Source organism: Ranitomeya variabilis, chromosome 6 (genome assembly GCF_051348905.1).
Source record: "Ranitomeya variabilis isolate aRanVar5 chromosome 6, aRanVar5.hap1, whole genome shotgun sequence".
NCBI lineage: Eukaryota > Metazoa > Chordata > Amphibia > Anura > Dendrobatidae > Ranitomeya > Ranitomeya variabilis.
Genome location: NC_135237.1, coordinates 33,365,657 through 33,386,955, shown reverse-complemented (window position 1 = coordinate 33,386,955; position 21,299 = coordinate 33,365,657). Strand labels below are relative to the sequence as shown.

The window sequence follows — 21,299 nt, the reverse complement described above, 5'->3', positions numbered from 1 at the left end:
ACTGCTGTTGCTTCTGAAGCCATAATGGTCTCCACTTTTGCCCACAGAGTGTTTGAGGTCAAGCATTGCCATTTGCGGAGAAGCTCTAGCTGACGTTCTAGTTCATCTCATAGATGTTGAATGTGGTCAGAGTTTTCTGTGCAGACTGGGCTCGGAAACATGCGGAGAAGATACGGTCTACTCTTATGGACTGCATACCCCCCTAAACACAGACACCTAAATAGCAGCTCACACTCTACTACTCTGTGGATCTACTTCTGGATTTTGGATATACACAGTTATTGACGGGTTTTTCTGTATGTCTTGACAGCCAGGAATCTCTGCAAAATGTAGATTTGTCATAGTTTTTGATGCAATTTTCTAGAGATGCAAAACTACAATGTGCATCATATGTTTGGGCCACCAGGTTTTCTTGGGTGGTCGCCTAGACCTCCTACATGATAAACTAACATCAGCCATGTGCAATTAGATTCTGTTGTACTTCCTCTGAACTATCTTTAATGATGTTCCTTATGGTTCCTATACAAATACTAATATGAAGTTTTATGGATTTTAAGCACACATTTTGAGCTTTAAAGTCTTTCAGGTGCTTCTGGAGGAAGGTGAGCGACATGGAAAGTCTTTCAGTAAGAGGAAGAGAACTTGTCTCAGAAATTGATGTTTTGGAACAGGGATTTATGATGTGTTTGCAGGATCCATATGACAAGCACAGTAATCCTCAGGTAAGTTATTCCAACCCCGGTGGTCCATATAGTGGGAAGGGGCTTTACCTCCATAGACTAAGACTTTGCTGCTCAGAATAAAATAAGCACAAAATCTCTCTAAATTTCCTCTTGGCCGCCATAGGGATGGCCCAATTTACCATTCTCTCTCATGGTCTTGTCTGTTCTGTCCTCCCAGCTGTTAAATACCTATCTTTTCTTTTTAGGGGTTTGTCAATATTGGGATAACTGAAAACAAGGTCTGCTATGATTTGCTAAAAGAAAGGGTGAGTAATCCTGATGGAACACAAGTTTCCCCATCCTTTGAATTTAATAGTTTTTTTTTAATAGGAAACGTGTCTTATATTTGATTTTAGTTCCTTTTTATTAGATTTAATTATATATAATGCTATTGGCACAGCTGGACCAGGAGACACGAGGGCGGCTATTCTGGCAGAGAAAAAAACACTTTATGTCCTGCTGATAAAACACTAATTGTATTGAAACAACAGCACACCGCCTAATAAGTGACATCTCTCTGAAATCAGGGTCTCAGACCCAGGGCCGGCTCCAGGTTTTCGTGGGCCCCTTTAACACATACCACAATTCATGATGCACAGATTCGGCAGAGAAATATAGTTATAGTACAATGCCAAAGATTTCACTTACTACTTACATTCCATGAGTGATATCTATTGTAAATTCTACAATAGCTCAGAAACCAGACAATATATTGCCCCATACGGAATAATGAGCCCTATATATTGCTCCATGCAGAATAATGAGCCCCATATATTGTTCCATACAGAATAATGAGCCCTATATAATGCTCCATACAGAATAATGAGCCTCATATAATGCTCCATACAGAATAATGAGCACCATATATTGCTCCATACAGAATAATGAGCCCCATATATTGCTCCATACAGAATAATGAGCCCCATATATTGCTCCATACAGAATAATGAGCACCATATATTGCTCCATACAGAATAATGAGCCCCATATATTGCTCCATACAGAATAATTAGCCCCATATGTTGCTCCATACAGAATAATGAGCCCCATATGTTGCTCCATACAGAATAATGAGCCCCATATGTTGCTCCATACAGAATAATGAGCCCCATATGTTGCTCCATACAGAATAATGAGCCCCATATGTTGCTCCATACAGAATAATGAGCCCTATATATTGCTCCATACAGAATAATGAGCCCTATAAATTGCACCAATAAGTATTATGGGCACCACATAGCGCTGCATAAAGAATAATCAGACCAATGTATTGCTCGATACAGTATTATGGCAAATAGTAAAGAGAGAAAGATCTCCAGCGTGGATTTTCATGGAATCAAAACATCCGTTTTATTGGAGATGTATTTTAAAACCAGTATTAGGCTGCATACAGTGGCATGTAAAAGTTTGGGCACCCCTTGTCAAAATAACTTTTATTTTGAACAATTTAACAAGTTGAAGATAAAATGATCTCTAAAAGGGCTAAAGTTAAAGATGACACATTTCCTTTGTAGTTTAGGAAAATATATATATATTGTAATTTTTTTACATTTTTAAAAATTACAAAAAGGAAAATGGGCCGATGCAGAAGTTTGGGCACCCTGCATGGTTAGTACCTAGTAGCTCCCGCTTTTGAAAGTATCACAGCTTGTAAATTCTTCTTGTAGCCAGCCAAGTGTCTTTCAATTCTTGCTTGAGGGATTTTCATCCATTCTTCCTTGGAAAATTTTTCCAGTTCTGTAATATTCTTGGGTCATCTTACATGCACTGCTATTTTGAGGTCTAGCCACAAATTTTCAATGATGTTCAGGTTAGGGGACTGTGAGGGTTATTGTAAAACCTTCAGCTTGCACCATTTGAGGTAGTCTATTGTGGATTTTGACATTTGCTGAAGTCCTCCTCTTTTCAACTTCAGCTTTTTTACAGATTGTGTTATGTTTGCATCAAGAATTTGTTGAAATTGGGGCGTGGCGATGTAGTGGAGCTGTGAGGACGCGTCCGGCTGGAGCTCCGATAATCCTGACCTGAAACCCCTGCTAATACTTACCCGCGAGGGTCCTCCGAACCACCGCTGTGCTCCCCTGGGTGCCTGGAGGCGCCTGGCTTCAGAGAGGCTGCGAGGTGCGGCTTCGGTCGGGTGGTCTCCGGGAGAGCCTGGACGGAGGACGGAGCTGCAAGAGGCGGCGGCCATTTTCATTAACTGCGCGCGCTGACGGCGGAAGGCGCGAAGCTGATCCTGCAGCACGGGAGAGAGCTGGCTGGGCTCCAATGCCGCTCTTCAAGGTACGGGAGGGGAGTCTCACGGTGTGTGCCCTGAGAAACGGGCCCCGGGCTCCCCCTCAGTGCTGTATAACGCTTTATAACGCTGACTTGTCCTGGCGCTTGCCACACTGGAACTTCTCCCCCACTCCGCTACCTGCACGGTGGGCGCAGACCTGCCATGATCTAATTATATACCACAGCTGCCTGGGTGTAATCCTGAGAATTAATACAGACACTACGCTCTTTTTGGTTGCTGCTGAACCTACTTCCTGGATCCCTCTCCCTTCTGAGGATACATTGGGCTGGATTATAATATATCATTAACCTTGTGGTGCACGGCTGAGAGGGCCCTAAAGGCTATTTGTGTATTGTGCCATATTAGTGCATTGTTCGGGCAGAAACTGATCCTCACTATGTCGACCACACATCGCACCAAAAACCTAAGTGCAACTGAAAAGCTCAAAAAATTTACACGGTCCGATCCCCCTGATAATTTGCGCTCAAAAAAGAATAATATTTCTCCTGTGGGGAAATTTGAGACCCAGTTACAAAATCGTGCCTCCGAGGATGAGGAGGATGGAGATCAGGAGGACTTAACTCTGAGACAGGCATCCGAACAACTGATGCAAGCAATATCACTGACTAAAACCTCTCTAACTGGGAAGATAGAGGAAGTGCACTCTGAGGTGGGGCGCCTTCGTCAAGATATGCAGTCCATGAAGGGTCGTATTACAGAGGTTGAAACACGGGTGTCTCGCCTGGAGGATAACTCTATACCTATGGAAGCTAAATTGACAAAAGTGGCGGGCTCCATAAATGCTTGGAAACAGAAGGCGGATGATTTGGAAAACAGACTACGCCGAAATAACATCCGTATTATTGGCCTGCCGGAACGCTCAGAAGGCCAACAACCTGAAAAATTCTTGGAGGGCTGGCTCAGAGATATTTTGGGAGATGAATTCTCCCCTACATTTGCTGTGGAAAGGGCCCACAGGGTCCCAACAAAATCTCCTCCTCCAGGCGCTCCGCCGAGACCCTTCTTGGCCCGCCTTCTTAATTCCAGAGACAGAGATGCGGCTCTCCGTATGGCGAGGCAAAAAAGCCCTATTAAATTTAACAGCGCTACTGTCTCGATATTCCCAGATTTTTCTATGGAGCTACAAAAACAACGGGCTCAGTTCATGGAGATAAAGAAGCGACTAAGAGAGAAAAATGTCGTGTATTCAATGCTTTATCCTGCCAGACTCAGAGTCGTGTATAAGGGTTCTTCTTCCTTCTTTACCACCCCGGCGGATGCTGAAGAGTGGCTGCGGTCATGTGTGGGAGTGGACAGGGGAGGAGAGAAATCCTGAGTTGGCTGCTGTTTATATTTACCTGGATCTACAAATGGAGGAATTCTCTCGTCGGGGAGATTTTCTAGTTTCTTTCTATCAAGAATTTGGATTTCTCTCACCGGATTTTCCTTGTTGATGAGGGGAGCTCCTTTGCCAGCGTCCTGGGAAACAACGTTACCGAACTCTGAGTTCAGAGATGGTATCCCCTTTTTTGGACTGGGTTATGCGGAGCACAAATTTTTGCTCCCTTAAGAAGCATTTTTTGCTCTTCAATGTTCTGGTTTTGTTTACTGTTAGTTTTATAGACATTACTGCCATGTTTTTCTCCACCACCGGCGTGACGGACACTCGACGTGATACTATATTTTCTAAACTGATGAGTTATGGCGTCTGATGTAACATGCCTGACTTGGAATGTGAGAGGTCTTGGGTCGCCTCGTAAGAGAATCAAAGTATTTTCTCAGATAAGACGTTATCGCCCTCATATAGTAGCTTTGGTTGAAACACATCTGACTAGAGACTCGGCCCGTTATGTGCAGAAGCCTTGGGTACAATGGTCTGTGCACGCATTCCATACTAGTTATTCTAGAGGAGTATCTTTGTTAATCCATAAGGATATTAGATGGGAGGTCAGAGAAGTTCGGAGGGATCCGGAAGGTCGTTTTGTGTTTGTGTATGCGAATATGAATTCAGAGGACTATATTATAATGTGTATATATAACCCTCCTCCTGCTAATATGTCGGTTGTCAAGAAAGCGGTTGACTTTGCTTTAAATTATCCAGATGCGCATGTTCTGTGTATGGGAGATTTTAATATGTTAATGAATGAAGGTATGGATAGACTCCGACTCGATGGAGAGACCACAGATGTAAGTCCTTCCCAATCTCGATTGTCAATATTCATGGAAGGTACTGGCTGGTTAGATCTTTGGAGAACACATCACCCCGATGTAAGGGAATTTACTTGTCATTCGTCTGTCAGACACACTTTGTCTCGCTTGGACTATATATTCGGCTCCAGTGAATTGGCGGTACGGGTGGGGGAGGTGAGTCATGGGAGTAGAGGGGTCTCAGACCATAGTCCAGTGATCCTTAAACTCAAGTTGGGTCGGGTGAGGAACATTATAACTTGGAAAGTAAATCCATTCTGGCTGAAGTTAATAGGCCCAGAGGACCGGACTGTTGACCAACTGGACTGCTTTATTACATCCCACCCTATGCCGCAAAATATTAATATTCTTTGGGATGCCCTTAAAGCATACCTGAGGGGTTGTTTGTCTTCTACCATCTCGTATATTAAGCGACAGACCTCAAAGGAAGACGATGACATGGACAAGCGACTGAGAGACTCTGAGGCGGCCTATGTAGCTAACCAGACAAGTGAGAACAGGACGGAGTGGCTACACTTGCACAGACTCCATAGTCAATACACTGACACCAAATCTAAGCGCAAACTATTTTTTACTAAACAGACATACTTTGAACTGGGAAATCAGTCCAGTAAACTCCTAGCATACATGGTGCGTCAGCACAATACGTCCAACACTATACTTAAAATCCGGAAGCCAGACGACTCTGTAGTAACCTCGACAGATGACATACTCCAATGCTTTTGCGATTTTTATAAAGAACTGTATAGTTCCAAGGGAGACTTTGATACCTTGGAATGCCTAAATTACTTATCAGACTTAGTATTCCCTACGTTGAATGCTGCACAACAAGCCTTTTTAGACGCTGACTTTACTCTTGACGAGGTGAACAAGGCCATAACAGACATGGCTTCTGGCAAGGCACCTGGTCCGGACGGCTTCCCTATAGAAATATATAGAAAATATAGAGATGCTCTGGTCCCAATTCTGTTGAAAGTGTTTCGGGGGATTTGGGAGGGTGGTTCCTTGCCGGATTCTTATTATGAAGCAAATATCATAGTCTTAAAAAAGGAAGGGAAGGACCCCCTAGACTGTGGATCTTATCGTCCTATTTCATTAGTTAATGTGGACTATAAGATTTTCACCAAAATTCTAGCTACTAGATTAAACACGGTAATATTAGATATAATACATCCAGATCAGACAGGTTTTATGCCAGGTAAGAGTACCTCTATTAATATCAGGAGGGTTCAATCAATAGTTCAATATAGTACGTTGGTACCTGAGAATAAATGGGCCATGGCCTCGCTGGACGCGGCTAAGGCATTTGACTCTCTTGAATGGCCTTTTCTGTCTGCATGTTTACAGCGATTTCAATTTGGTCCTAAATTCCAAAAATGGATTGCAGCATTATATTTGAAACTAAGAGCCCGGATAATTATTAATAATTCTATTTCTGAATCATTCTCCTTAAAGAGGGGGACTCGCCAGGGATGTCCTCTATCTCCGGCCTTGTTTGCCCTTGCAATAGAGGCATTGGCGATTCGTATGAGGTCCTCCTCATTGGTTAAGGGCATTACGATAGCAGACCGCGTGGATACTATCGGTTTATATGCGGATGATATGGTTGTATTTCTTGATGAGGTGGAGGAGACCCTGCCACACGTGATCACTACTATAGAAGGATTCAGTAGACGTTCCGGATTATATATTAACTGGGATAAATCTGCCTTGATGCCTCTCTTTCATGGCTCGGCAGCACACCTTACTACGCTGTCCCTATTGCCGGTTGTCACTAGCTTTAAATACCTAGGAATAATTATACCAAAAGATAGTAAACTGGATTTACAATTTAATATTCTCCCGTTGCTGGAGTTCGTTAAACATAAATTTGCTATATGGAGTAAACTGCCTTTATCTGTCTCGGGCCGCATAAATTTGATAAAAATGATACTCCTCCCGAAGCTTAATTATTCCCTCCAACATAGTGCAGTACCGGTTCCTAAATCCCTTTTTGCCAACTTGAACTCATTAACTACATCCTTTATTTGGGGGAGGGCTAGACCCAAACTCAAATTATCCACCTTACACAGATCTAAGCAAATGGGAGGGGCGGCGTTGCCAGATTTTTTTCTATACTATTTAGCTGGTCAGCTTAGAGCTCTGGGAAAATGGATGCCTGGGGGAAATTTACCGAACTCAGAGAACCATCTGGCCCATGCTGCCAAGATTAGCTGCCCGTTGGGTTTCTTGGAAATAAACAAACCCTCTGTCCCTAGATTATTGCCTTTGCTTCGGTTGGCAAGGTTGATTTGGCGGCAAGTGAAAAAGGTAATCCGTTTTGATGGTGTTGTAGCTGAAATGCCATTATGGGATAGTGAATATTTCCCGAGCTTACTGAATCACCCTTCCGCTCAATTCTGGAAGTCGCATGGTGTATTGTCGCTTAATGATATTTATGAACAGGGAACCCTAATGTCCTTTGAACAAATCCAACATAAGCATGATATACCAAGGCCTCAGTTCTTCCGATATCTTCAACTTAGATCGGCGATTCAGTCACATCTTCGAAATGTGGAAGTGGCACAGGTAATATCCTCTTTCCCACTGATAGGGATTTTCAAGTCACAGGGACCCCGTGGTCTCATCTCTGCATTGTATACTTATATGTTGTCCGTGGGTGCTGATGCCACCTTGTTGCCAATAAGGGAAAAGTGGAGGGTCCTGATACCCGACTTACAAGGTGAGGACTGGGAGATGGCCCTTGAGTCCCCAACCAAGGTGTCGCCCTCAGCTAACAATAAAATGATACAGTTATATATTCTGCATCAATCATATCTAACCCCATTGCGGCTATTTAAAATTGGGTGGTCCCGATCTTCAGAATGTACTAGATGTCATATGGAGGAGGCGGATTTCATACACATGATATGGGAGTGTCCAGTTATTATGTCTTATTGGAGAGAGGTGGCCTCGTTGTTGACTTCCCTTGTACATATTCCTGTTCCCTTGACCCCGTCAGTGTGTTTGTTTGGGATACTGGAGGAGGAGATGTGGGGCCACCATGTTCAAATTTTTTTGAGGGAGACACTTTTTCTGGCAAGGAAATTGATTGCCCTGCGTTGGATGGGCACTTCACATCCGTCCCTTAGGGCCTGGATAGACTTGGTGAATCTGATTGTGCCATATGAACGCACCTTATACCAGAATAGAGGTTGTTTAGAGAAATTTAATAAAATCTGGGACCTATGGAACTCGTCGTACCTCACCGTGTCACCACGTAGTTAAGGGCCTAGATTCAGTATAGTAAAGAGTTGAGAAACTGTGCGATTCACGCTGAGCACTAAAACCGTTATGCTAATGTGGTGGAGATTGTTTTGTTTAGGCAGTAAGATAGGTTGAGTTTTAGGATTTTCAGTATATGTGACATACTATTGTATCTTAACTATGCATAATCCGATCGGTGTATATAACATTATGTGAATGAATCTATCATTATGATGTATCTGCACTGACCTGGAAATGTGTAAAATGTGTATGTACATGTGAATTAAGTGTTTTAATAAACGAATTTAAAAAAAAAAGAATTTGTTGAAATTTCATTGAATCCATTCTTCCCTCTACCAGTGAAATGTTCTCCGTGCCATTGGCTACAGAACAACCCCAAAGCATGATTGAGCCACCCTCAAGCTTAATGGTTAGAGATAAAAATTTTTCCTGAAATTCAGTGCTTTTTTTTTACTCCACACAAACCTTTAATCATTGTGGCCAAAGAGTACTATTTTAACCTCATCGGTCCACAGGACTTGTTTTCAAAATACATCAGGCTTGTTTAGATGTTCTTTTGCATACTTCTGATGCTGAATTTTATAGTGAGGATGCAGGAGAGGTTTTTTTTCGACAAAGTGTTAAACCCAGAATCCTTTTGGATCTTTAATCTGCAGACACGAGTGCCGTTAGGTTTAAACAAACGGTTGGATTTAATCCTGCAGCTTGACTCATTTTTTCGAGGAGTGTTTTTTTTTTTTGTTTGAGTTAAGAATAATTATTTTGGTATTTTTTCGTTAGTCCTAATTAATTCTAGTTTTTCCAGCAGGTTTTCTTACTAGCAAAATAACCACCATTGTCATGTTTGCTGGTTTTATTACCGCGGTTTTTGCAATTTACTATTTAATTATCACAAGGTATTTCAGTAAATGTTATATTCTTAAGAATTCATGTGGTTTCTAAATGGTTAATTGTTTGGGGAGTTTCTGGCCGCTCTCCTGATGTTGTTAATTACTGCACCTGTTTCCTGTATGTTCTATTTAACACTAGCGATGCGGGTCTGGTTTCACACCATGAATAAGACCTTAGTGGTCGAAACGCGTCGGTTTGGACCACCAGGGACCCCATTCCCATGATGTATGCAGCCTAATACTGGTTTTAAAATATGTCTCCAATAAAACTGATGTTTTAATTCCATGAAACTCCACGCTGATCAGGGCGCTCCGTGCGTGGAGGAATATTGGATTTCTTCTGAGACTGGTGAGCTGATTTTTTTTTTTTTCCAAAGTATTATGGGCACCACATAGTGCTCCATATAGAATAATGAGCCCCACATAGTGCTCCAAACAGTATAATGGGCCCGATATAATTCTCCAGTGTATCATGGGCTCCATATATTGCTTCAAAACAGAATGGGCCCCATATATTGCTCCATATATAATGGGCCCTGTTATGATCCGGTGACCGAGGAGCCGCATGAGACGTTCTCTGGAGTAAGTGGAACCTATACTGACCGCAACCCTAAACTAACACCGCAACTAGAAGTAGCCGTGGGGTGTACCTAACACATCCTAGACACCTCGACACAGCTGGAGGACTAAATACCCTTAAAGATGGAAATGGGAATTCTATCTTGCCTCAGAGCAGAAACCCAAAAGGATAGGCAGCCCCCCACAAATATTGACTGTGAATATAAGAGTAATGACACACACAGGCAGAAGACAGAATTTAGCAAAAGAGGCACCTCTAGCTAAATAGAATAGGATAGGACAGAGTACTAAGCGGTCAGTATTAAATTCCTACAAAAATCCACAGCAGAGAATACAAACACCACATCTAACTAAAGACATGGGATATACATCTGCATCTCCTGAGAATCCAACATGACTGAAAATATCCAAACACAGTCTAAGCTGGACAAAAACACAATGAATTGAACTGAACTGTAAAGCACACAGCATGTGTGCAGCAGAGACAAAAATCAGAACTTATCTTTAGCTGGATTGACAGCAGAGCAGGAGGAACCAGACAGAGATGTAACACCTCCAAGTACAATGGACAACTGGCAGGGAATCATGGATCCTGCATACCTAACAGAGCTGCAATCAGCAGAAACACCTGCCCTAGATTACAACCCAGAGACCACTGCACTACCACCAACAACCACCGGAGGGAGCCCAAGAGCAGAATTCACAACAGTACCCCCCCCCCTTGAAGAGGGGTCAATGAACCCTCACCAGAGCCCCCAGGCCGATCAGGACGAGCCAGATGAAAGGCACGGACCAAATCAGCAGCATGAACATCAGCAAAAACCCAAGAATTATCCTCCTGGCCATAACCCTTCCATTTGACCAGATACTGAAGCTTCCGCCTCGAAAAACGAGAATCCAAAATCTTCTCAACCACATACTCCAACTCCCCATCAACCAACACAGGGGCAGGAGGATCAACAGAGGGAACAATGGGCACCACATATTTCCACAACAAAGATCTATGGAAAACATTATGGATGGCAAAAGAGGCCGGAAGGGCCAAACGAAAAGACACCGGATTGATAATCTCAGAAATCCTATAAGGATCAATAAACCGAGGCTTAAACTTAAGGGAAGAAACCTTCATAGGAACATGACGGGAAGACAACCAGACCAAATCCCCAACCCGAAGCCGGGAACCAACACGCCGACGACGGTTAGCAAAACGTTGAGCCTCCTCCTGAGACAACACCAAATTGTCCACCACATGAGCCCATATCTGCTGCAACCTGTCAACGACAGAATCCACACCAGGACAATCAGAAGGCTCAACCTGCCCTGAAGAAAAACGAGGATGAAAACCAAAATTACAAAAGAAGGGCGAAACCAAGGTAGCCGAACTAGCCCGATTATTAAGGGCAAACTCGGCCAATGGCAAGAAAGCCACCCAATCATCCTGATCAGCAGACACAAAGCATCTCAAATAAGTTTCCAAAGTCTGATTAGTTCGCTCGGTTTGGCCATTTGTCTGAGGATGAAATACGGAAGAAAAAGACAAATCAATGCCCAGCCTAGCGCAAAAGGCCCGCCAAAACCTAGAAACAAACTGGGAACCTCTGTCGGACACAATATTCTCCGGAATACCATGCAAACGAACCACATTCTGAAAAAACAACGGAACCAAATCAGAAGAGGAAGGCAATTTAGGCAAAGGCACCAAATGAACCATCTTGGAGAACCGGTCACAAACCACCCAGATAACCGACATCCTCTGGGAAACCTGAAGATCTTAAATAAAATCCATAGAAATATGCGTCCAGGGCCTCTCAGGGACCGGCAAAGGCAAAAGCAACCCACTAGCACGGGAACAACAAGGCTTGGCCCGCGCACAAGTCCCACAGGACTGCACAAAAGAACGCACATCACGCGACAAAGAAGGCCACCAAAAGGACCTACCAACCAAATCTCTGGTACCAAAAATACCAGGATGGCCAGCCAACACAGAACAATGTGTGAAGGAAGAAATTAAGAAAGAATCTCCATTTTGTGCTTTTCGACTCCATTTTGTTGTTTTGATATAAATTTTGTTAGTAGGCTAAAGGTTACAGCTGTTATGAGATTTTGATGAGACCTTGATTGTTGCAACCTCGGTAGAACATGAGACTGAGGGTGTATTGTTCTACAAAACTTTGACGCACAGATTGTTCCTGTATTCTTATAGGCTAAGAACCGTGAGCGTGTTCTTATGCTGATTGGTTGAAGTGTAATTTCTATGACTGTGATATAGTCATGCAGAATAAACGGGGGCCAGAGATCAGCTCGATCCCCCATACAGAGACACACGTCTCCGTCTGGTCATTTTCAGTTGCCGGCAACACCTTATATATTAATTTGGAAATCACTGGGTTAACCGTGAAGGATCACTTTAAATCCTCCCTCAACAAATGAACCTCAGAAATCACTCTACTAGTCCATCTATCAGGAACAAACAGTTTCCCCAGTGGACAGCGGTCAGGTTTGTCAGCCTGAAATTCCTGAAGAACCCGTCGTAAATCAGGGGAAATGGCAGAAAGGACCACCCCTTCCTTCAGAATGCCGACCGGTTCAAGGACCTCAGGAGAATCAGGCAAAAAACTCCTAGAGAGGGCATCAGCCTTAACATTCTTAGAACCAGGAAGATACGAGACCACGAAATCAAAACGGGAGAAAAACAGGGACCATCGAGCCTGTCTAGGATTCAACCGTTTGGCAGACTCGAGGTAAATTAGATTTTTATGATCGGTCAAGACCACAATACGGTGCTTGGCTCCCTCAAGCCAATGTCGCCATTCCTCAACCGCCCACTTCATAGCCAATAACTCCCGATTGCCGACATCATAATTGCGTTCAGTAGGTGAAAACTTACGGGAAAAGAAGGCACAAGGTTTCATCACGGAACCATCAGAATTCCTCTGAGACAAAACGGCCCCTGCCCCAATCTCAGAAGCGTCAACCTCAACCTGAAACGGAAGAGAAACATCCGGCTGACGCAACACCGGGGCCGAAGAAAATCGGCGTTTAAGCTCCTGAAAGGCAGAGACAGCCGCAGAGGACCAATTCGTCACATCAGCGCCCTTCTTCGTCAAATCGGTCAGGGGTTTAACCACAATGGAGAAGTTAGCAATGAAACGGCGATAAAAATTAGCAAAGCCCAAAAATTTCTGAAGGCTCTTCACGGAAGTGGGCTGAATCCAATCATGAATGGCCTGAACCTTAACCGGATCCATCTCTATAGATGAGGGAGAAAAAATAAAGCCCAAAAAAGAAACCTTCTGCACTCCAAAGAGACACCTAGACCCCTTCACAAATAAAGCATTATCACGAAGGATCTGAAATACCATCCTGACCTGTTTCACATGAGACTCCCAATCATCGGAAAAAATCAAAATGTCATCCAAATATACAATCATGAATTTATCAAGATAACTCAGGAAGATATCATGCATGAAGGACTGAAAAACAGATGGAGCATTAGAGAGCCCGAATGGCATCACAAGGTATTCAAAATGGCCTTCGGGCGTATTAAACGCAGTTTTCCATTCATCACCCTGCTTAATACGAACCAGATTAAATGCCCCTCGAAGGTCAATCTTAGTAAACCAACTAGCCCCCTTAATCCTAGCAAACAAATCGGAAAGCAAAGGCAAGGGGTATTGAAACTTGACCGTGATCTTATTCAAGAGGCGATAATCAATACAGGGTCTCAAGGAGCCATCCTTCTTAGCAACAAAAAAAAATCCCGCTCCCAATGGTGAAGAAGATGGCCAAATATGCCCTTTCTCCAAAGACTCCTTAACATAACTCCGCATGGCGGTATGTTAAGGCACAGACAGGTTGAAAAGTCGGCCCTTGGGAAACTTACAGCCTGGAATCAAGTCAATAGCACAATCACAGTCCCTATGCGGTGGAAGGGAACTGGACTTGGGCTCGTCGAATACATCCTGAAAATCAGACAAAAACTCTGGAACTTCGGAAGAGGAGATTGACATCAAAGGAACGTCATTATGAATCCCCTGACAACCCCAACTAGTCACAGACATAGATTTCCAATCCAACACCGGATTATGTACCTGCAACCATGGAAAACCCAGCACAATAGCATCATGCAAATTATGCAACACCAGAAAATGACAATCTTCCTGATGGGCCGGCGCCATGCACATAGTCAGCTGTGTCCAAAACTGAGGTTTATTTTTAGCCAAAGGTGTAGCATCAATGCCCCTGAAAGGAATAGGATTCTGCAAAGACTGCAATGGGAAACCACAACGCTTGGCAAATTCAAAGTCCATTAAGTTCAAAGCAGCGCCTGAATCCACAAACGCCATGACAGAAAATGACGACAATGAGCAGATCAAGGTCACAGATAACAGAAATTTAGGTTGTACTGAACTAGCGATTCTTTGTACGCTTAGGGCAGACTGAAATGACATGAGAAGGATCGCCACAGTAAAAACACAACCTATTCTGACGTCTGAATCCTTGTTGTTCCGCTCTAGACAGAATCCTGTCACTCTGCATAGGTTCAGGTATCTGCTCAGAGGACAACACCACAGTGCGCACAGATCTGCGCTCCCGCAAGCGCCGATCAATCTGAATGGCCAGAGACATAGTCACTAAGGCCAACAGGCGTGGGAAACCCCACCATAACATCCTTAACAGATTCAGAAAGACCCTTTCTGAAAATTGCCGCCAAAGCATCCTCATTCCATTTAGTCAGCACAGACCATTTTCTAAATTTCTGACAAAACAATTCTGCCGCTTCTTGACCCTGTGACAGGGCCAACAAGGTCTTTTCCGCATGATCCACAGAATTTGGTTCATCATATAATAACCCTAGAGCCTGGAAAAAGGCGTCTACATTAAGCAAGGCCGAATTCCCAGCTTCCAGGGAAAATGCCCAATCCTGAGGATCGCCACGCAGTAGGGAGATGACAATTTTAACCTGCTGAATGGGATCACTAGAGGAACGAGGTTTCAGAGCAAAAAACAGTTTACAGTTGTTTTTAAAACTCAAAAATTTGGACCTGTCCGCAAAAAACAAATCAGGCGTAGGAATCCTAGGCTCTAAAACCGGAGTTTGAACAATATAATCTGAAATACCTTGTACCCTAGCAGCAAGCTGATCTACCCGAGGAACTAATCCCTGAACATCCATGCTAGCACAAAACTCCTCAGTCACCCAGAGGAAAAGCGGGAAGAAAAGACAAAACAGACTACAGAAAAAAAATAGCTCCACACCTTTCTTCCCTTCTTCTGAGATGCATTTAACTCATTGTTGGCCAGTTGTACTGTTATGATCCGGTGACCCAGGAGCCGCATGAGACGTTCTCTGGAGTAAGTGGAACCTATACTGACCGCAACCCTAAACTAACACCGCAACTAGAAGTAGCCGTGGGGTGTACCTAACACATCCTAGACACCTCGACACAGCCGGAGGACTAAATACCCCTATAGATAGAAATGGGAATACTATCTTGCCTCAAAGCAGAACCCCAAAGGATAGGCAGCCCCCCACAAATATTGACTGTGAATATAAGAGTAATGACACACACAGGCACAAGACAGAAATTAGCAAAAGAGGCACCTCTAGCTAAATAGAATAGGATAGGACAGAGTACTAAGCGGTCAGTATTAAATTCCTACAAAAATCCACAGCAGAGAATACAAACACCACATCTAACTAAAGACATGGGATATACATCTGCATCTCCTGAGAATCCAACATGACTGAAAATATCCAAACACAGTCTAAGCTGGACAAAAACACAATGAATTGAACTGAACTGTAAAGCACACAGCATGTGTGCAGCAGAGACAAAAATCAGAACTTATCTTTAGCTGGATTGACAGCAGAGCAGGAGGAACCAGACAGAGATGTAACACCTCCAAGTACAATGGACAACTGGCAGGGAATCATGGATCCTGCACACCTAAATACCTAACAGAGCTGCAATCAGCAGAAACACCTGCCCTAGATTACAACCCAGAGACAACTGCACTACCACCAACAACCACCGGACGGAGCCCAAGAGCAGAATTCACAACAGGGCCCCATATGATGCTCCATATATAATGGGCCCCATATGATGCTCCATATATAATGGGCCCCATATGATGCCCCATATATAATGGTCCCTATATGATGCTACATATATAATCGGCCCTATATGATGCTCCAGTGTATAATGGGCTCCATATATGATGTTCCAGTGTATGATGGGCCCCATATAATGCTCCATATATGAGACCCATATTTGATGCTCCAGTATATGATGGGCCCCATATAATGCTTCATATATTATGCGCCCCATATTTGATGCTCCAGTGTATGATGGGGCCCATATGATGGTCCAATTATATGCACCAAACAATAGAAAAAATCTGAAAACTGAAATACTCTCCTCTCCTCACTGGCTGCTGCTCGGCTCCGGACTCCTCAGGTCGGTGTCCTCTGACTCTCTGCATTGTGACTGTTCAGGCAGAGGGCGCATATTAGTGATGTCATCGCACGGGGCCCTGCGTAAGCCCGTACGTCATGCTGCCCTCAGATTACATAGTAAAAACCTGCTGACTGAGTCTCTTTAAGGAAACATATTTTGTATGTACAATATAATATTATTAATAATATAAAATATGTAATATATGTATAGTATAAATTAAATTTTTATTTTACTCATATTCTCTTTTAAAGTATATGTCTGTCTTTGGAAGCAAATTTATTTATTTTTTTTTACTTGCATTTTTGGACAAAAAAAAACACAATTTTTTTTGCAAATGGGTTACATGAAAATTTCGCACCCTTTGGCTTTTACAAGCTCTTCGTTTCCCGGCACATTTCCAGCTGCAGAATTAGTTAACTGAGAAAGTCATTGTGCTAATAAGAAGTTTCTAACTGTTTTATCTGTCTTTTTCAGAACTCCTCTCACCTGGTATATGATCATGGACCACATCAAAGTTCAGCTGAACTTTGATGTGGTCATAAACTAGCTGAGAGCGAGAAGATCAGATAAAGACGGATGAAACAGTTAGGAACTCCCCATCTAAACCAGCTCACTGTCAAACTCTCAGTTAACACATTCCAATGCCATCTACGTGTAAAGAGAAAAAAGAGCCCGCAAAAGCCAAAACAATGCAAAATTTGTATTCAAAACCAACTGCAAAATTAATTTCAGTCCAAAACGCATGCAGTAAAACAGAAAAAGCAGATATAGTTCTACTAAATTGTTCTAGGTTTCACATGCACTTTTTTTATATTTATATCTCAGCTTATGAGGCCTGATATGACCTATCTGGAGCCAGCACTGTTAGGATATAATAACTTTGTGGGCATCAAAAGGTAACACAGCCTGCCTCAGCGACACTTTACATATGTTCTCATCTCTACTGACAGAATATTCCTGTTACCTTCTTCCTTACTCTTTTGCTCTTTTTCCAGTTGACAACCACTAATGTCAGTTATTAAACTCAGGCTCGGACTGGCCCATCGGGGGACCGGGGAATTCCCGGGTGGGCCCCTGAGCTAATGTGTATGTGTGACTGAAAGCAAATAGGTCATCAGATTTTAGTAATTCGATATTCTAAATAGATCTCCTGGACCTGATGAGGCTGGTGTGTTTACTGAGAAAATTAATGTACGAATGGAAGCAAAACCCCGGTATTAAAAGAAGCATTTTAAGAATCCATATAGGATAGGAAAAACTTATAAAAAGGCTTATACAGCCATTCTAGACTAAGTGCACCATCATGTTTAAGAGATTTTATTAAAAATATATGCAGTGTGTAATTAGGCTTCATAATTGTGAGATATATATTTTTTTATATATATATATTTTTGTATTATACATCACTGGGTGTTTGTTGTGATTTCCTTTGTGTTTCAGCCTCCGGGAAGAAGCAGCGCGATTTCTTACAGATTATTGTCATTCTCCGGTCCCACTAAATCCAAATAACGTAAGAAATTTCTACGGTACTCGATGTCACTGTTTCAGAACCCAATCGCAGGGTCAAAGGCAACAGCACGGGCCTAAATTTTTAATGTGGCTTTACTGGTAATGGCGAATAGGACTCCAGCCTGGGGTGATGGCGTCCTACGCGGATACTTGTCTGGGTATTCTACAGTACCTCTTCTAAGGCCGAACCTGGAGTTGGCCTACAATCTAATGTGTATGGGGGTCTCCAGACTCTCCCATGATAGATTGTATCGGGGGAGACAAGGATCCGGCACATTGGATTTCCAAAGGACAATCCTCTCGTTCTCCAGGAGATAAGCCGCCACCGGTGCCGTCTGGCCAAACTAATATACTGTACAGTGCCTAAAAAAAAATACTGCCACCCAGTACTAGTGTGTGACCCAATCTAATAAACGTGCCACCAAATATCTAAGTGATAATTTTAGGATTTATGGTGTTCACAAACCACAAGCAGCAAGTCATCTACAGCTCCCTCTCCCAACTGATGCGCCATGTGCTACCGGCCGCCAGGCCAGCCCAGCCCAGCCCCCCGCTGTGTAGGATGGGAACCGCTTTGTCCAAGGCTTTTTCCATCGTAGATGTCGGAGGGCATCGCTTTATTATGATGGGAGTGGGTCCATCCTCCGAGACCACCACCGATCCTGGGGTGGAAGAGTCCCCAGTGCTGGTATAACGCCGCGTGCAACCGCTTTAATAATGAAGTGACGTATCTTTGGGTTTCTCATATTCCTTTAGTTCTATATAGTGACATTTTACTCCTGTCTATAGATAATCATCATGAACGGGTGCTGCTCCGTCCTGTGCGCGCTCTCCGCCGTCATTTGTAATCCTGGAGGTTAGTAACAAAAAAACCCCCAGAAATATAATTCGTATTAGATAGGGATTCCTCATTAGTATAAATGACTATGGAGTAATAATTAGTAATGATATGACCAGAAAGGAAAAGTTATCACTAAGACTGCGATGGACTCAGTAAGAGTCGGGGTCTACGGTGTACACAGGAAAGACTTGGTAGTCCTCCATTCCTCTCGGCTATCATCTATCTATCTATCTATCTATCTATCTATCTATCTGTCTGTGTTTCTGTCCATCTATATGTACTATAACATAAAAAGATTGATTTTCCTGACGTGACGCTGTCCTGACCCTTCCTCTACACATTACTGTCTTTTCCAGATGGATTCCTGACTCCTACCCCCTACTATTCCAGGATAGCCCTATACACTGGAGCATATTCTGGTCTGCAGCCTGTATACGTCCACCTGAGCAGCCAGGTCTGATGTTCTATTGCATACACCCGATCATTGCTATTTTAGATTTATAGAACTTGTACCCCCCAGGATTGTTTAGGGGCTGGACGCCACGATTAAACAATAACGGCATAGACCATAAAATCCCCTTTAAAGTCAGTCTCCTCTTATTTTTTTTTGTGATACATGCTTCTAAATTCTTAGCACAGAAATAGTTACATGAAAAATTCTGACTACCTGCAGCCACCTCTAGAGGGAGCTCAGCATCTTACTGCACATTGTTTATATATTAAAGCTCCCCCTAGTGGTGACTGAAGGCTGCCAGAATTTTACTACTGAGTTCTTTATAATTACTAATATCTGTGCTGGCAATTTAGAGATGCCTCCAAGCTACCCAGAACCATCTCATCCCTGACGGAATTGCCAGTTTGTGGGCAGGGTTTGTTTAAACACTGTTCCTTTTCTGTCCCAGACATTGCAAATTCAGTCCGTAATTTAGCGCCATAGGCTCCCCCATTGACTTCAAGCCACAGGTTCCCCGATTGACTTTGCACCACAGACTTCCCCATTGACTTTGCGTCACAGACTCCCCCATTGATTTGGAACCACAGGCTCCCCCATTGACTTTGAGCCTCGGGCTCCTCCATTGACTTTGCGCCACAGACTCCCCCATTGACTTTGAGCCGTGGACTCCCCCATTGACTTTGAGCCGCGGGCTCCCCCATTGACTTTGAGCCACGGGCTCCCCCATTGACTTTGAGCTGCGGGCTCCCACATTGACTTTGAGCCACGGGCTCCCACATTGACTTTGAGCCGCAGGCTCCCCCATTGACTTTGAGCCACGGGCTCCCCCATTGACTTTGAGCTGCGGGCTCCCACATTGACTTTGAGCCACGGGCTCCCACATTGACTTTGAGCCGCAGGCTCCCCCATTGACTTTGAGCCGCAGGCTCCCCCATTGACTTTGAGCCACGGGCTCCCCCATTGACTTTGAGCCGCGGGCTCCCCCATTGACTTCGAGCCACAGGTGTCCCCATTTTTACTGCTTCTGCTTCCACAACCAACTGGTACATTGGTGCCTATATAATAGATTTTTCTTGGGGTCCCAAGACCTTCGTCCTCCGCTGCCTCCCCCCAAATAGGATAAATACTATTATATTTTCTCTTTTAGGTAACAGAAGATCAGAGTCTTCCATTCTCACTAACGATACAGAAGTTAGAAGAAGGGATGGAGAAAGCAAAACAGCAGGTACAACGTCAAGTTAAAGGTTTATTCCCCAAATTGTGAATTAACCCTAAACCATAGGATTGGGGACACATCACTGAGCGCTGGGGGTCCGACCTCTGGGACCCCAAAAAAGGGATTTAAATCCAGAGCCCCGTCTTAAACGGAGCGGAGGTGCCCATGCTTCTTCTCTGTGGAACTGATGGAAATACTTGAGCAATCCCATAGAATCGGAATGATCACGTTTTTGGTGTGGAATATGGCAGAGATGTAACTTGGAGATCCTGAGTCCAAATCTGTGACATCTAGGTCTCTTTAGTATAAATTAAATAGTGAGATATATATATATACGGTATATAATTTTTTTTATTTTTTTCAGGGCATCAGAGTCAAAGCATTAATCCTAATAAATCCCCAAAATCCTTTAGGAGAAGTCTACTCTCCCCATTTACTGAAAGAATGTCTTGAGTTTGCCAGCAGGTATGACCATGTGGTTGGAGTTTGCCTGGGACATGCATGCTGTAGCGGGGCGCAGCCTGTATCCTCTCCTGTGCCTTTACATTATGCAGTGGGGAAAAAAACAGTTTGCATTGTGCTTGTGGGTTTATTTTAATTCATCGCCTAAAAAAAAAAAAAATCCAAGGTGCCCCATGCCTTTTAAAGGATTTCAAGTGTTCATCAGTCGAAACGAACACAAACACTCGTTCATTTCACCGATCTGAAACTGACCGCCTCGGGACGACTTTTATCTAAGGACCAGCATGGAATTTTGGAATGATCTATATATCTACATCTTCAGACTTGTGGTGCCTGGAGAAATCATCAAGATATTTTTCTGTTATCAAAAATTAGGCAAAGCGTAACCATATCGTACAAAGGCACAAAATTG

General features: G+C 43.4%; 1 protein-coding gene across 2 annotated transcripts in view; it reads left to right on the top strand.

Annotated features, from left to right (window-relative positions):
- Positions 1 to 21,299, top strand: part of LOC143783389 (1-aminocyclopropane-1-carboxylate synthase-like protein 1) — a 50,085-nt gene that overhangs the window by 23,677 nt on the left and 5,109 nt on the right. For both annotated transcript variants that reach the window (XM_077271807.1, XM_077271806.1), the window contains exons 2-9: positions 587 to 722; positions 929 to 988; positions 17,231 to 17,301; positions 17,846 to 17,915; positions 18,704 to 18,770; positions 19,112 to 19,209; positions 20,357 to 20,434; positions 20,790 to 20,890. In XM_077271807.1, the coding sequence (XP_077127922.1) occupies positions 587 to 722; positions 929 to 988; positions 17,231 to 17,301; positions 17,846 to 17,915; positions 18,704 to 18,770; positions 19,112 to 19,209; positions 20,357 to 20,434; positions 20,790 to 20,890 (681 nt within the window). The remainder of the gene's footprint in view (positions 1 to 586; positions 723 to 928; positions 989 to 17,230; positions 17,302 to 17,845; positions 17,916 to 18,703; positions 18,771 to 19,111; positions 19,210 to 20,356; positions 20,435 to 20,789; positions 20,891 to 21,299) is intronic.